At 36.7% G+C, this 16,388-nt stretch overlaps 1 protein-coding gene and 1 non-coding gene across 2 annotated transcripts in view; both read right to left on the bottom strand.

Annotated features, from left to right (window-relative positions):
- Positions 1-3,310: 3,310 nt before the first annotated feature.
- The window catches only part of DPP10 (dipeptidyl peptidase like 10), a 331,482-nt gene continuing 318,404 nt past the window's right edge, over positions 3,311-16,388 (bottom strand). The window contains exons 19-23 of the mRNA XM_049615726.1: positions 11,270-11,369; positions 10,971-11,029; positions 10,792-10,864; positions 6,481-6,554; positions 3,311-4,765 (exon numbers count right to left, since the gene is read on the bottom strand). Coding sequence (XP_049471683.1) covers positions 4,631-4,765; positions 6,481-6,554; positions 10,792-10,864; positions 10,971-11,029; positions 11,270-11,369 — 441 coding nt within the window. The 3' untranslated portion in view covers positions 3,311-4,630. The remainder of the gene's footprint in view (positions 4,766-6,480; positions 6,555-10,791; positions 10,865-10,970; positions 11,030-11,269; positions 11,370-16,388) is intronic.
- Positions 5,744-5,846, bottom strand: LOC125911956 (U6 spliceosomal RNA). Its single transcript, XR_007454535.1, has one exon. It is a non-coding gene; the product is annotated as a U6 spliceosomal RNA (small nuclear RNA).

The raw sequence follows: 16,388 nt of genomic DNA, 5'->3' as shown, positions 1-16,388 counted from the left end.
TGCTAGCAGATCTGATCAGTGGTAAAAACAAAAACATTTCTTCTAGTGATAGACAAATGGGAGGTAATGCAGTTTTCCTAAGTCATATTATAAAGAGGATTGCGGATGTCAGGTATGACTCTAAATGTTGCAGTGTGCTTTCTGGGTTTTAATATTTGAAGATTAGGTAGGGTTTTCATGTTTACAAGCCTGGGTGCTTTGATCAACATAATGTTTTTAATGCCTCTTGGAATGATTTTGGAATGTTCTTGGCATAATGTCCAAGCAAGGGATTTTACTAATGACATCTTAGATATATGGTCATTGTCTTCTGGGCAAGGGTTTCCATGGATGCGAATAATTCTTGCATATTTCCAATCAAAAACAAAATATGCTTTAATATTACATACATCCTCTTGACGTCAGTGAATCCACGTAGCTTCAAATATGGCTAGAGTGGTGCATTAGCCTATCATTACCTTTCAGTACTATTGTATCAAATCATTCTTTAAAATATCTGAAACTATATGTTTAAATACTCAGAATCCTTTCTGAGATGAAACCCCTCCTACTTGAAGAGTACTATAGAGCAGAAAGGCTTCTCAAATGGCTGGAACTAGGTTTTCAGCTATTCACTCATTAGTTATATTAGTGTGGGCACCTTACATACTCCTCTGAGAGTCCCATTTCCTTATCTGTAAAATGGGAATCATTTTACATACTTGAGGGCACACTGAGAAGTTTAATTTGATAATGAATGTAGAACACTTAGTTGATACTTGGTGTTAGTAAGCATCCAGGAAATTTTAGGTAGAAACAGCTTGTTCCAGGGGTGCCTGGGTGGCTCAGTCATTTGAGCATCTAACTTCAGCTCCAGTCATGATCTCACAGTTTATGAGGTTGGGCCCCATGTCAGGCTTGCTGCTGTCAGTGCAGAGTTGGCTATGGATCCTGTCTCCCTCTCTCTCTGTGCCTGCCCCACTTTCTCTCTCTTCCCCAAAAATGAACATTAAAAAAACAGCTATTCAAACCTGAAAAGGAACCACCTCTTTATTCTCATTTTATTTGCTCATCCTGTAGTATTCACATTGCTATACTCTTGTGGGCCAAAAGGTTTCCCCCCAGAGTACAGCCTGATGCATGTGTATTTTATTTTGAGAACTGATTCTAGGAGATACAAGTGAGGGACTGAGATGAGATGAATAGGGGAAATGGGAAATAGAAAGGTATGCAGCTGAGTCCCGTGGGGCCTTGTAAGGACCATGCAGACTATCTGAGGAAAGAAAATGGGGAACATGTAGTCAACCGCTCCTGTCTTCCATTAACCGGGTTTGAGTATGGGTATGAACATCCTGATGTATATTTGTAGTGCGTAAGTGAATGAGAATGTTGGTTCCTGTAGAGAGCTGATATTATGGCAGAGAATATCCAGACAGAAAGGGAAAGAGAACGCAGCGGAGGGAAAGTTTTATTTATGCACTGCTGGGTGCTGTACGATGTGAAGGTGGTGAGAGCATTTGAGGAGAGACGAGGAGGTATTTCATACGTGATTCTTTATACAGGCCAGGCGCTCTCCATGATCTTTGAAATTTGAGAGCAATTCAATCCCAGATTCTTCTGTTTCAAAGCCCACCACTTGAGGACAATGGCTTAAATAATCCCCCGTATGGTAAAGACCCATGTTCACATCACCTCTTTCTAGTTGATCTACAACTGGAATGTGCATGACACTCAAAGGTGATTCCTATGCTAAGTATCCAATCAGAAAAGACACCCTCTCAGGGTGAACTAAGACCCACGTTTTGAAGAGTATCTTCCTTTAGTTCCCAGGGAAAGTCAAACAGATCTCATGGTCTCCTTAGTGTCTAGGTGTTGAATCAGAGACCTCCATGGAGGCAATTAACATAAAAAGTAACAGAAACAACACTTTTTTCTTTTAAAAATAGTTTTGAGGGGTGCCTGGGTTGCTCAGTCGGTTAGGTGTCTGACTTGGGCTAGGGTCACGATCTCACGGCTCATGAGTTCGAGCCCCGCGTCGGGCTCTGTGCTGACGGCTCCAGGCCTGGAGCCTGCTTCCGATTCTGTGTCTCCCTCTCTCTCTCTGCCCCTCCCCCGCTCATGCTCTGTCTCTATCTCTCTCAAAAATAAATAAACATTAAAAAAATTTAAAAATATAGTTTTGAAAGGTTATGTGTGTATCTATGTGGATGATTTGATACTGCTTACCTGTTTTATTATAGAATTTTTAGTTTGTCTTGAGGTTTTTACCTTTAAGGGGCAAATCACACTTAAAAAGCCTGCTGCCGGAGTTCTAGGAAGCAGATAGAATGCACAAATACACGTGAAATAGTTGGATTGTAACCAAGGGCAAATGTATCAAGGAGAACGTTCAGTCACATGATTCTTCTAATAACTGGTGTCTATGTCGGTGAGCACTCCCTTTTCTAAAGCAGCCCAGTGATTAAAACTCAAAGAATCACGGGAGATGAAAAATGTCCACCTTCCTATTAAGCAGTATGTTTTCACTGGAGGTCCATTTAGCTTTTAAGGTGAAAGTGGGTTCCAGACAAATGTCTTTCACATTAGAAACTGTATTAAATTAATTGAAAAATAGATAAACATTGATAATAGTAATAAAACAGGAGAAATGATGAACAGTAAAAGGTAAATACTTTTAAAATGTTGCTCAAATAGACATTCAATAAAACCACATCTTTCAGACAACATAATTATTTGCATCATAAAAAACTCTAGTGGTTGAAATTTAAAATATTGATTAAAAAGCTTCAGCTGGACTTCAAATCAGCCTAAAAAGAAATTTCCATCTTAATAAAATAGGCAAAACTTTCCTTTTAAACATTAAAACTTATTTTTTTTTAAAAATGTGTTTACTGTTCTTGAAAAAGACCTGAAATGGGTCTCTCAGAAAAGTGAGCCTTTCCCATTTTAAACTGAATTCAGCGGAGCAGTGAAGACACAATACCATAGCATCCAGAAGAAAAGTCGAATATCTAAAAAACAATCTCTACGTTTCCAAATACCCAGATTTTGGAGTTGATCCTTTAAACAAACAGGAGGGTTACTGAGCAGTTCTGTGACATCTTTAAGTTTCCTCCTGGTGTTCTAATGTCATGATATCCAGCCTGTCCTGAGGAATTTGAGAGAAACCACAAAAACATAGCACGCTGCCTAGAATTATCTGAACTTCTAAGCTTGATTACAGACTTTCAGACATCTGAGAAGATCCCTTAAGTCACCAAAGTGATTTTAGTCACCAAATTTAATATTCTCATGACTTAAATTTGACTTCAGACAGTCAAGTTTATTTTACACTCTCAGTTACTTACTACTGCAAGTCAATACAGCACAGGAATTAATGCATTTGTGCCTTCAACTCAAATAGCAAACACTGCTGTTTGTGAACTTTTTGGCCAATGAATAAAAAATATTTCATTTCTAATTCTCACCAGAAGGATTTAAATTAAACAGTAACAGATGAAGTGGGCAGGCACAGAATACTAATAGGAACTGGCAAATGAAATAATCCAGCTCTTTGCTTTTACAATGAAAATGAGAATTGATTCTGCATTGAGAGAGAGAAGTAAAAGGACCAAGTGTTTTAAAAAAAGCCTTCTCCACCAAAAGAGCAAAATAGCACTCAGTGGCATTGCATTGTTAACAAAATTTCTTTATCAGAAACTATAATTTAATATTTAAGTATCTAATTTACATGTGACAAGGTATCATATTCAAAAAATTAAATTGCAACTAGAAAACTAGTAACCACTAAAAACGATACCAAACACAACCCAAACATTTATAGGAAAGCAACAGCTAGAGTCTGAATTGGAAAAAATGTTTCATCATATTTGGCTCATTAAACAAAGCATCCATTACAGCCTGTAAAAGAGCATCTCTTCTAATTCATCAGAAGTTTATCCTTTGTAGCATGAATAACATGTAAAGATAGATTTATTGACTGTATATGCACACGTGTGTCTATATATTGTGAGACATACACTCGTGTGTTGTTTTAAAGATACTGTATCTACTGATAACTGGCTGAACTTTGGAAGGTGCTGAAATCCGTATTTCTACATGACCCTTGACCCATTTAATAATGTCTTTTTATAAACAGAAATTACATAAAATACTCTGTTTTTTATTAACTGAATATTTTCGTAAGCATAATAATAGACAATGAAGGAATTGCACTTGTAAAGATACAGTAAGGTGTTAGATTGCAGCTCAGCCATCAAAGATCAGGGGTGTGGTACTGATAAGTAAGTGTGCATCCTATGCAAAGATGATGGTGGCCACTGAAATTAAAACGAGAGCAACTAGTTACAGAACAAAGAGGGGGATAACAGAAGAAAACATGCACTACTCCTACTTTAATGCAAAACTAATTTCTCCCAGGAAACCAACCCTTAGACCTTCCTTACACAAAGAAACAGGTTCTGCACCCTTAGCAACACAGTAGACTTGGACATCTGGTTTCAAATTCTAGTTCATTGTCTCTGAGTGTGCTGTTCCAGTGTCACCTCCTTAAGCTGCCCTTGGAATTCTGGAGCATGTACAATATTACAGTCTCTTGGTTAGGTTCCATTGAGCCTCAATATCCCCTTCAGTTCTATATAAATAGGGTCCGTTATTCATCTTCTTCTGGTTCCTGTGGTAACACGGGTATTTCTTCCTTTAAACAATCACTGAAGAATCTGAGGATTGTGCTGTAGAGATGATACTTGCTCTTCTCAGATATGTTATGACCTTCATCTGGGTAGATCTAAGATATTGAGGGAGGAAGAGATTTAAAGTTACCAAATAGATACTGTCCCTCAGAGTTCATTCCTTTAGCCCAATGGCAAGGGAACTTTGGAAAGTAATATCTGACCAAAATCTAACCTAATTTAACTCTTGAGTTCTTTGTGCCCAGCTTTTCTTTTTGTAATTATGATCCCATGGTAATAATTGAGATAAAATACAATTTTCTATGTATTTAAATCAAAATTCATTGGTCAAAAAAAGTAGAGCTCTCTGTGTTCGTGTTGGCTAAGAACACTAACATTCCCCTCAGCTTGACTAAATTTTAAAGTTTCTTCCCAACTATAGGGCCCTGACCTTTCTTTTCTTAAGAGCATTCACTCTAGAAAACTCGCAATTTTGTAAATTCTCTGTCCCTTTGTATGTAAATCTTCTTCAGTAGTGCCACTTTTACAATTTAGGAAATGTCCTTCTCAAGGACCTAAAAGCCATTTCTCCTAAATGTAAATATTGAAGGGGATAAACCCTCCTCCAAGTTGTAAAACTACCTTTTGTCATAAACAAAGTTTACTTTTCCTTTTGGTAAGGTGAATTACCACACACAGATGACCTATGATTCCCTCCACCTGAGTTATTAAATACTCTCCAGCCCTCTATTTCAAAAGATTTAATTTCTCTCCCCTTTTGCAATAGTCTTAAATAAAGTCTTCCTTGTCTGTTTAATCTTGTCCAGTACAAATTTTATCTTGACAATGACCCCTCCAATATAAAAGACATTAGTAATTTTTCTAAAATTACAAATATAAATATTTGTCAATTCCTGGGTGTACAGTTTTTATTTTTTTTTTATTTTTTAAACTTTTTATTACTTTTACTATTAACATGACATCACTTATTTTTTACTTTTTTAATATTTTCAAGTTTTTATTTTAATTCCAGTTGACTTACAGTATTATGTTGGTTTCAGATGCACAGCACAGTAATTCACCAGTTTCATACAAAAAATATAGAACGCTTCATGAATTTGCATGCCATCTTTGTGCAGGGGCCCTACCAATCTTCTCTGTATTGTTCCAGTTTCAGTATATGTGCTGCTGAAGCAAGTATCTAAGTATAACTTTTTTAGATGGTGCCTCACTGCTGTGACGAAAGCCTCCTACTCCTTCGTATTGTGGCATGACCTACCATCTATCTCTACATCTCCATGGGTCATCATCCTAACCCTGGTACGTGCGTTGTAGAAATGTTGAACTACTTTTGGTTCTTTAAAATGCTGAAAAATGAAAATCACTTCTTTTCCCCCTTCTGTGACTCCTCCCTCAGATGGAAAGTTCCTTAAAGGTGTAAGATCTGTCGTATTGATCCATCTAGCCTAGTGATCGCTATAAAGTAAGTCTTGGATACCATTTACTATATGTGGTTGCGCACGTAATAAAGGATGATAAAGGGACTAGAAGGGAAATAGAACATTAAGCCTTTAAGACAATTCGTTATTCATGATAGAGATAAAAGTCTGAGAGGAAAAAGATGCTTTTGGAAGTTTATTCAATTTAGTTATCAAGCATGAGCTGATCTGCCTTCTCAGCATGGTAATGGGAAAACAGCCCACAATCTTTGATACGTAAAAATCACAGTTAAAAATAATAGCATGGGAGACAGAGTAGTACAGAAGCTGTGTTCTGTATCCCATAACTAAAAACTAAGGTAGGAAAACAGTCTTGTGAAAAAGTGGCTTACCTGCATAGTATAATTCACTCCAGCTTTTATTAGATGTTTGATTAATTCTGCTGAATGCTGGAAATGGACTTTTGCTGTAAGAAATTAAATTATATTATTCAATGCAAATACATTTGTTAGGATCAGAATGTTTTAAATCATTTTTTAAAAAGATTATGTTACCTCACATACATTGCACATCAACTCAAAAGCCAGTAAGATACGATGCTGATAAAACTTTGAGGTTTATGAAAAAAAAATACTAAACATTACAAAAAAATAGATTGACACAGGAGCTACTACTGAGGCTGTACTTATTGTAAAGGATGGTATTTAAATTTACTTTATCATCTGTTTATTTCTAATTGTTCAAATATGTTATATTATTACAACTATTTAACACACTGAATATCTACCTGTATGGTAATATAGCAAACCATCTTTCCGTTCCTCTCTGAGGATTACTGGGGCCCAGTCTCTGTCAGATCCTGACATTTTGTTTTATTTTAAATTGGAAAAAATTATTCCATGTTAAGAAATTAGACTCTACATTTCATTATTGAAGGACTCAGTATTTAATGGGGATCATACAGGTTTCTCCTGTTTCCTTCTGTCTTCCCTCTCTGCCTGAACCTGAGGTCCAAAACTCTGAAATACACGGCACAGTAGCTTGGGGCTGTGTAAATTGCCCTAACTAGCTCTGAAGACAGATGGATCACTCAAACCTCTTTGTACAGCACTTTGCTCAGATGCTGCCTGGCTATTTATTCCTATACTTTGTGCATCTTTAAATTTCTTTAAATAACTTTTAAGCTAACCTTTAGGTGTCTTTATCAAACTAGGTTGGACTTAAATAGTTTAATCTTCTTCATTGCTCTAATTCTATGATGCTGCTTAATCCTACTACATAGTAGACAATAAAAGATTCCAAAAGATCATTTAAATCTTTTTAAAATCTACCCAAGATCTTTTTCAACTTCTTCCTTTTGTACTTAGAGTATTACCATATTACTTCTTTTTTTTTTTAATATTACATTTATTGTCAAATTGGTTTCCATACAACACCCAGTGCTCATCCCAACAGGTGCCCTCCTCAATACCCATGACCCACCCTCCCTTCCCCCATCAACCCTCAGTTTTTAAGAGTCTCTTATGGTTTGGCTCCCTCCCTAACTTTTTTTTTCCTTCCCCTCCCCCATGGTCTTCTGTTAAGACCATGTTACTACTTTTTTTTTTTTTAATTTTTTTTAATGTTTATTTACTTTTGAAGGAGAGAGAGACAAAGTGTGAGTGGGGGAGGGGCAGAGAGAGAAGGAGACACATAATCCCAAGCAGGATCCAGGCTCCAAGCTGTCAGCACAGAGCCTGATGAGGGGCTCGAACTCATGAACGGCGAGATCATGACCCGAGCCGAAGTCGGTCGCTCAACCGACTGAGCCACCCAGGCGCCCCATCATGTTACTTCTAAGTAAGTTTGAAAATCGCCCTGTAAATGTAACAGTTATGAGAAATGCTGATGGGGGGGGGGGGAACACAATGATTAAGGTAAAACGATCCCTAACAGAGCTCAGTTGTTTATTATCGAAAAAAAAGTTTGAAAAGGACTCTGTCATTTCACTGTATGGATTCAGCTGAGAAGATAAATGTACAAATATATCTTATAGTTAGATTTTATTTGTTTAGTTTCTGGTGTGAATCCTGTTGGAATTTATCACTAGCCCCCATCCTAAAACAGGAGTATTAAGGGTCTGATTGTCTTTGTGAACTAATTTGTTGATAGTTTTTGGGGGTAATATTAATAATAGTACTATTACAATGCCATTGAGCACCTATAATCCACCAGGCCCTTATGAGGTGTATGTATGTGGTGGGTGTATAAGAGTGTGTGTGTGTGTGTGTGTGTGTGTGTGTGTGTGTGTGTGTGCACGCGCGCGCATGCACGCACAGGTGCTTTTCCTCTGAAGTGGCCAGTGCTGAACCTCTGCTAGCATGTTATCAGTGGGGTGAAAACCCAGATCCATGACTGAGTCAGACAGGAAGAACATGATTTTAATAGCTGCAACACATTGACAGAGACATTTGGATAGCACTAATACATTCTAGGGTAATGACCAGATGTAAAATAATTTAACACCCAAGAGAACTTATTCTCACAACTGACGCTTCAGAGCACAATGAAAAGGAGCCTTCATGACAGATTCAAACCCCCTTTCTATGAATTAGTAGTTGTGTGATATTTGGCAGGTTATATACATTCCATAATATTTACTTCCCCAATCAGTTAAGAGTAATAATACCTGTTATGCAACGTGTTTGTGAAAAAAGGATAGTGTAATCTTAAAAGCTTTTGGCATATTTTCTGACATATACTCAACACTTGATTTCTATTTTTTGTTGCCACTATTAATATACATGTAAGATCTTAACACCTTAGAACAAGATTCTAATGTCTCAAAATGTTTATCCTCTTTTTCCTATATTTAACCCAACACAGGTATGAGGTCATCTAAGTATTTTTTAAAATTTTATAATTTTTGGAGATTTTCAGAAAAGTTGAAAAGACCATACAGAGAGTCCATGTATGTCCCTTACCCAAATCCCCCTATTGTTAACATCTCACATTATTATGGCCCATTTGTTACAATTAAGAAACATTTAGATATCATGACTCCTTAACCTCTTCTGATCTATGAGAAATCGTCAGACTTGTTTTTGATGACCTTGACAATTCTGAGGAGTACAGGTCAAATGTTTGGCAGAATATACCTCATTTGGGTTTGTCTAATGTTTTTCTCCTGGGTAGACTGAGGTAATGGGTTTTTGGAACAAGACCATAGAGAATGCCTTTCTCATGAAGTGATGTCAAAGGTGCATACCATCAATGTTACTTGATCACCTGGCTGAGATGTTAACCTTGATCACCTGGCTGAGATGTTATTTATTGAGTTTCTCTATTGTAAAGTCACTCTTTTCCCCCTTTTCCGTACAGTACTCTTTAGAAGCAAATCACTAAGTATAACCCATTCTTAAGGGGTAAGGGAGGAGAGTTAAGCTTTGCTTCCTTGAGGGAGTGTACCTACATAAATTATTTGGAATTATACCTAAGGGTGATTTGTTTCTTCTCGTCCATTTACCTGTTTATTCAAATATACACACACTGTGTAAATTTATGTAGTGAATAATACATTATACGTGGTGTGTGTATTTGAAGTATACACTACATATACACACTATATACACATACGTTATATGCTGTAGACTGTGTGTGTATTTATATACATATACATATACATGTGTATATATAAACACGTGTGTGTGTGTGTATATATATATGCATACACACACACACACACACATACATACATCAGTATTGATCTACACTCTAATCATGTCCTGGCATACTTTAAGTTAAGGTAAACAGCTTATATAGCCTTTGCTATAAGACCTTTTTAGGGATATTGTCTGTAAATTAGGGTAAAACTACAGAGTCGGGGCAGGGTAGACCAACAAAATCAAGTTCAGGTGTTAGGAAATACTGATTCAAGGCTTTGACTCTGCTCATGAGCCACACAGCCTTTGTTAAATCAGTTTCCTCCTTGAAATTGATTTTTCTCATCTGTGAATGGAGCTATAAATACTCAGACTTCTGTTGTAAAGTATCACATAAAATGATAAATATATATATAAATTCTTTGAACCCTAAACACTTCAAAGAGAATATAAAATTATATTTATTACTAGTAATATCAATCACATCCATATCCAGTGTTTAAAGTGATGAAAAAAGGAGAAGTGATATAAAAGGGCTCTTTAGAAAGTTTTTTGTGTTAACTTTAAATGAGTGATCTCATCAGAATTTTATCTCAGTGCTGGCATCTTTTTGCTATCCTGTTGTTTTCTCGGCTAGTTTCCATTTGAAGTGTGCTGAGTAACGCCACAGTGGCAGTCACCAGCCATATGTGGTTATTAAATTTTTAATTAATTAGAATTAAACAATTTAAAATTCAGTTCCTGATCATATTAAACACATTTCAAGTGTTCAAGAGCCATATGTGGCTGGTGGCTGTAGTGTTCCACAGCACAAGTACAGAACATTCCCATCATCCCAGAAAGTTTTATTGGATGGTGTTGTCATTGAGACTCACAACTTCCTTTCCTCTTGGTCTTGACTTCCTTCTTCCTACTCCCTATCACAAATTGACTTCTTTGTGCCGCTATCCTCTGCTATCACCTTCAGAAAGTTTACAGGGTCCTTTGTAAGTAAGTTCATAGATGTACCCCTTTGTTCAAGGTCAGACCCCATCAAGCAGTAGCAGCAAATACGATACTTACTGTCAGCAGTCCCGTGAATTATTAATATATTTTCTTCTTTTAAGCCATGAATATTATGGAGGACACTGGATGCCTATAAGGAAAGCACAAATATCTCTATATAGATCTACTTATATTTGTAATTTGACTGAATTTTTAGAACAAGTATACTCTTTCTAGATTATTTTAAATTTTGTTACCTGGTATGTGCTTTCTTCCCTAGATGGCATACCAAGATATCTTTCAGAGAATGCTGAGGCTGTGACCCAAGAAAACAGAAATTTTAGAATTTAAAAATCATTTGACTAGCTTATTTCATTATTTGATTTCTACATTTCACATGCTCCAGTAAAATTGATTGAATCAGTGAGGTGATAAACAGCTGAAAACATCTCTGATAGCACACAATAAGTGAGGTCAACTGAGCTCTTCTGCATTGGGATTTTCTTTTTTTTTTTTACAAATCAATACATTAGGTCAATTTGTAGGAAGTACTCACCATACAACTTCAAGTCTGTGATGGGTGCAATCACTGATCCACATTTAAAAAGCTTTTCATCTGATTTTAAGATCATTGATGCAATATAGCCACCATACCCCTGGCAAAATTAAAAAATAACAACAATAATAATAATAATGCATGTGGTGTGTGTGTGTGTGTGCACGCGCATCAATTATCCCTGTAGATAATTTTAGCTTTTGATCACTATTTGGTAATATGCATAACAGAATGTCTTCTGATGTCTCAGACTTGAGGAAAGAATACACTAAGATACACTTTGTCCAGCTGAAAAATTGGAAAATAATTTAAATTTTTAACAAGCTATTTTAATAACTTTAGGGAAAATATAAAATTAATTATATATCACCAGTGTCCAATGTTTGCTCTCTCATCTCATGTAGTATATTTGGGAACAACTCCAAATCATTCAAAGCTAGGGAAATATAGCCCTTATTAACTCACACATCATTTTCAGCAAATTACATATGTATATTTAGTGAAATATTTAAAAATGATGGTTATGTAGAAATAGGAAATAAGAATTAAATATTTATAATCTATTTTCACAAATACAGATTCTGCTTTCAGTCCCACACAATTCACTATTTGAATGAAATGAGATTGATAAATAATATTACTAGTTACATGAGTTGGATTATTTTTCAAATTTAATTTTTAAATGTCCTCCTGCAAAGCTTTTGAACTAATTTAAATTCTTTTTTTATTTTTTTATTAAAAAAATTTTTTAACGTTTATTTATTTTTGAGACAGAGAGAGACAGAGCATGAGCGGGGGAGGGTCAGAGAGAGGGACACACAGAATCTGAAACAGGCTCCAGGCTCTGAGCTGTCAGCACAGAACCCGACGCAGGGCTCGAACTTACGGACCGCGAGATCATGACCTGAGCCGAGGTTGGCCGCTTAACCGACTGAGCCACTCAGACACCCTGAATTGATTTAAATTCTTAAAAAAAAATCAAGATGTCCAGTTTTCTTTTCTAGTCCATGATTTGTCCAGGAAAATTCCAGAAGAGATTTTAACAATTTAATAGATTTGGGCTAAGGGAATGACCTACTGAGTTATATATTCATTTTATAAATTAATTTTTAGCTGTACTCTGAGCAGTGTTCTTCATCTTGCTAGATATCAGAGTATCCTGGGAGATACAAAAACAATGAATACCCAGGCCTTAGCCTCAGAAATTCTGATGTAATTCGTTCATGATGAGGTCTACTTTAAAGATTACCAGATGATATTAGTGTTGTCCTATGCAATAGTAATCTGTCTTCACTAAATTCTTGAGATGCGAAATACAGAATCTCATTTATGCTTATTTGGACTATTATTTAAAAATTGGGATGATTGACATCAAAGTCCTAAATGCAGTCAGAGATTACCGAAGTATCTGAGAGAACAAAGAGTAGCAGAATATGCCACCCCAAAATACGCCACTTTGTCTATTGATTATTTTGAGCTGCAGGCACTTGGAGAATAAGAAATGACAGGGAAAGCCTTTCTCTGAACTCCCGCTATCTGCCTAAAGACAGATCCTCCAGAAAGAACTCAATTGTCATAGATCCCCTTCCTGGGAGTGTCATCAACTAAGGAAGATTGACTCTTGTCACTAGAAGTCCACAACACACCTGGAGAGATTGTCACAAAGTATCACATTTCCTATCTGTTTTTCTAAGGGCCCATTCATCTTTGCTAATAATCAGTCTCCTAAAAGGCCTATATCCCACTCCCCTTTCTCTATTAAGATGGTATGTAAGCCTGAATTCTAAACTCACCTGAGAGAGTTACTCACTTTACCTGGGTATGTCCCATGTATACATGCGTGACGTGTGTACATGTCAATAAACTTCTGTTGTTTTTCTCTTGTGGATCTGTCTTTTATTACAGGGGTCTCAGACAAGAGTTCAGAAGGGTAGAGGGAAAATGATTTTTCATCCTTTGCACATGTCCATTTTGTCCTAGATTAGTTGGCTAGTACCCAGAAGCTTGAGCAAAGCTTCTCCAACAATTGGGAACTAAGGGATGTAAAATTATCCTTTATAGACGTAAGCCATCACAGAGTGCCTTTACTCATTCTTTTTGTAAGATATAAAGATATCCTTAGGTCAGCAAAATTCAGAAGTAGTAGGCTTAAGAGTGTTAACACATATAAAGAAAGAAGTGGAAAGGAAGAACAGTTTCCCTCAATCCTCTGAATTCATTGCTGATGCCTTGTAATAAAAGATTATCAAGAGAAAAAACAATTGCGGGGGTGCCTGTGTGGCTCAGTTGAATGTCCAACTTTTGATTTCGGCTCAGGTCATGATCTCACAGTCGTGGAATTGAACTGGGCATATTGCTTGGGATTCTCTCTCTCTCTTCTTCTGCCTCTTGTGTGCCCTCTTTCCCTCTCTCTTTCTCTCAAAAAAAAAAAAAAAAAAAAAAAGGAAAAAAAGAGAAAAAATGTTTATTAACATGCATACCTCATGTACACATGGGAAATACCCAGTGAAACTGAATAACTCCTTAAAAATGGCCCAAGCCACCACCTTAAATACCATTGTTAGCCAAAGACAAAAGAAAGATGTTGAGCGTGGGGTGCCTGGGTGGCTCAGTCAGTTAAGCACAGGACTTTTGATTTTGGCTCAGGTCATGATCTCATGGTTCGGTTCCTGAGATTGAGCCCCACATCAGGCTCTGGACTGATAGCACCGAGCTTGCCTGGCATTCTCTCTTTGTTCCTCTCCCTCTCCCTCTCCCTCCCTCCCTCTCCCTCCCTCTCCCTCCCTCCCTCTCCCTCCCTCTCCCTCCCTCCCTCCTCTCTCTCTCTCTCTCTCTCTTTCTCTCTTTCTCTCTCTTTCTCTCTCTCCCTCTCTCCTTACCCATTTTCTCACTCTCTTTTAAAATAAACATTAAAAAAGAAAAAGAAAGATAGATGTTGGAGGGAGCTGTTATGGGAGGTTACCAGGAAAAGAACTATAAACAAGGATAAGATTGGTTAGGCAGATTTAAGTCTGATTTGCAGTCAGTGCCTTCCGTTAATAAGGGTTTCTTTATGATTTAGAGTCAATCTTTTCATCCTGGTTCAGGGAGGGAGACACAAACGGAGATTTCCTTTATACATGTAAATGTCTCTTACAAAAGAGTAACTTCTGTTTCCAAAGCTTCTCCTGTGTCTGCTGTTTTTTAAAAGAATCAGCTCAAAATAATCCTTATGCCAAAGAGGCATTTTCTGGGATGGCATATTCTCCCCTTCAGAAATATGCAGGGATGGGATGAGTTCTGCAAAGCAAGTAAGTAAGTAACTATTATAGAGCAAAAGTGTAGAAAACCCCTAAAAGTTCTGTCCTTAAAGGGAGCTTTTCCAGCATATTGTTCCTTGTTCTTGATCAGGGAGGTAAGACCAAGATGTTGCAACCCAAGAGGTTTCAAGTATGTCCCATGGGGCAACACTGTTTCCACAGTGAAAAATGTATCTCAGTTGATGCACACCTCTGTTGATAACTTTTCTGGTTCCAGTTCCACAATGGAATTACAGCAGACTTTCAATTGATAATAATTTGGTTGTTTATATAACCTGACTACTTTGAGAGAATGGGTGAATATTCCAATCCACAGAACGGCTATACATCACAATTTACTAATATAAATAAATTGATATTATGCTTTTTGTTTGTTTTTTACTCCCATTTCACATAAATCTCAGTCTGATTCTCTCCAGGAATTAAACAGAATGGTGTCTTCCAGAGAAGGGGCAGATTCCAGAACAATGCCTTTCAATTCGAAAGTTCATTCACATCACTTGGAGATCTTGTTAAAATGCCTATTCTAATTCAGTAGATTCCAGGGGATGCCTAGGCTGTTGCTCCACATTTTCAATAACAAGTTCTTACAATATAATAATATAATGAATATCCCTGCCCAAACATCTCCCTAGCTTCAATCAGCATTCCCTACACCAGTGGAGATTTAAACATATATATCAATGTTCTCGAAAACAGTTCAATCTGTGGAGAATGGGCTGTAGGGTTTTCCGTGTGATTCTAAAGTGAAACCAGGGCTGTAAATCATTGTTGCTGCCCAAAGAGTTACATTTTACCACTTTTTACATGAAAATTTGAGATTAATGAAGCTAAATACTCTTTAAGACTTAATGATAGTGAAAGCTGTTAAATAAAATTCTCTCTATAGCATTCAAAAACCTAACCCCAAAATACTGCTTTAATTTAATTTATTTCAACAAAATAACTTCTATTTTTAAAAGAAAAATAAACACTGGGAGGCGTTAGAATAAATTAAATTTTAATTGCTCACCTTCCTCTCTGCCATTTTATATTTATTCACTGAATGCAAGAATAGATCATGAAAGGGTTCTGAAAAAATACATTCTGGAATAGGGTGGAAATCAGATATAAGTTCTAGCTGGATACAGTATTATAACTTTAATTATCAGAAGATAATTATCAGGAAGATGCCAGAAAATGTGGGTCATCATATTGATTTAATCAAATAGGGGGTGTTTTTTATTTGCTATAGATCAAAAGTAGTTAATACTTAGGCTGTTCTGTTCAGTTGTGCTGTCTGTCATTTCATTGGTTTCTCAGTGATCGTATTTTTCCATTCGTTGTTATGTCCTTTCCATTTGCAAAGCATTTTAGCATTAGAATCTATCTTTTATAAGTTGTTGTCCGGTGAATTTAAAGTATGGAAATGTTTCCTGAGATTTTTTTTATCTTAAAAAAGATATACCCATAGTAGAAGAAACTGAATCTAATAGGTAGATGGACTTAGAGGAGCAGGCAGTAGAGTCTGTAATACCATTTTACTGAGCTAAAATTTTCATGTGCCTTGTGTTTTAAGGTAATCATTGAGTTTTTTGAGTATTCCCGAGAGAGTTCATGAATAGTCAAAAAGATATACTGATAGAATTAAAAAAAAAGATATTTCCTGGGGCGCCTGGATGGCTCAGTCAGTTAAGCATCTGACTTCAGCCCAGGTCATGATCTCAGGACTCTTGGGTTTGACCCCTGCATCAAGCTCTGGGCTCATAGCTCAGAGCCTGGAGCCTGCTTAGGATTCGGTGTGTGTGTGTGTGTGTGTGTGTGTGTGTGTGTGTGTGTGT

The sequence above is a fragment of the Panthera uncia genome (genome assembly GCF_023721935.1).
Source record: "Panthera uncia isolate 11264 chromosome C1 unlocalized genomic scaffold, Puncia_PCG_1.0 HiC_scaffold_3, whole genome shotgun sequence".
Lineage (NCBI taxonomy): Eukaryota > Metazoa > Chordata > Mammalia > Carnivora > Felidae > Panthera > Panthera uncia.
This window is presented reverse-complemented; position numbering and strand designations above follow the sequence as displayed.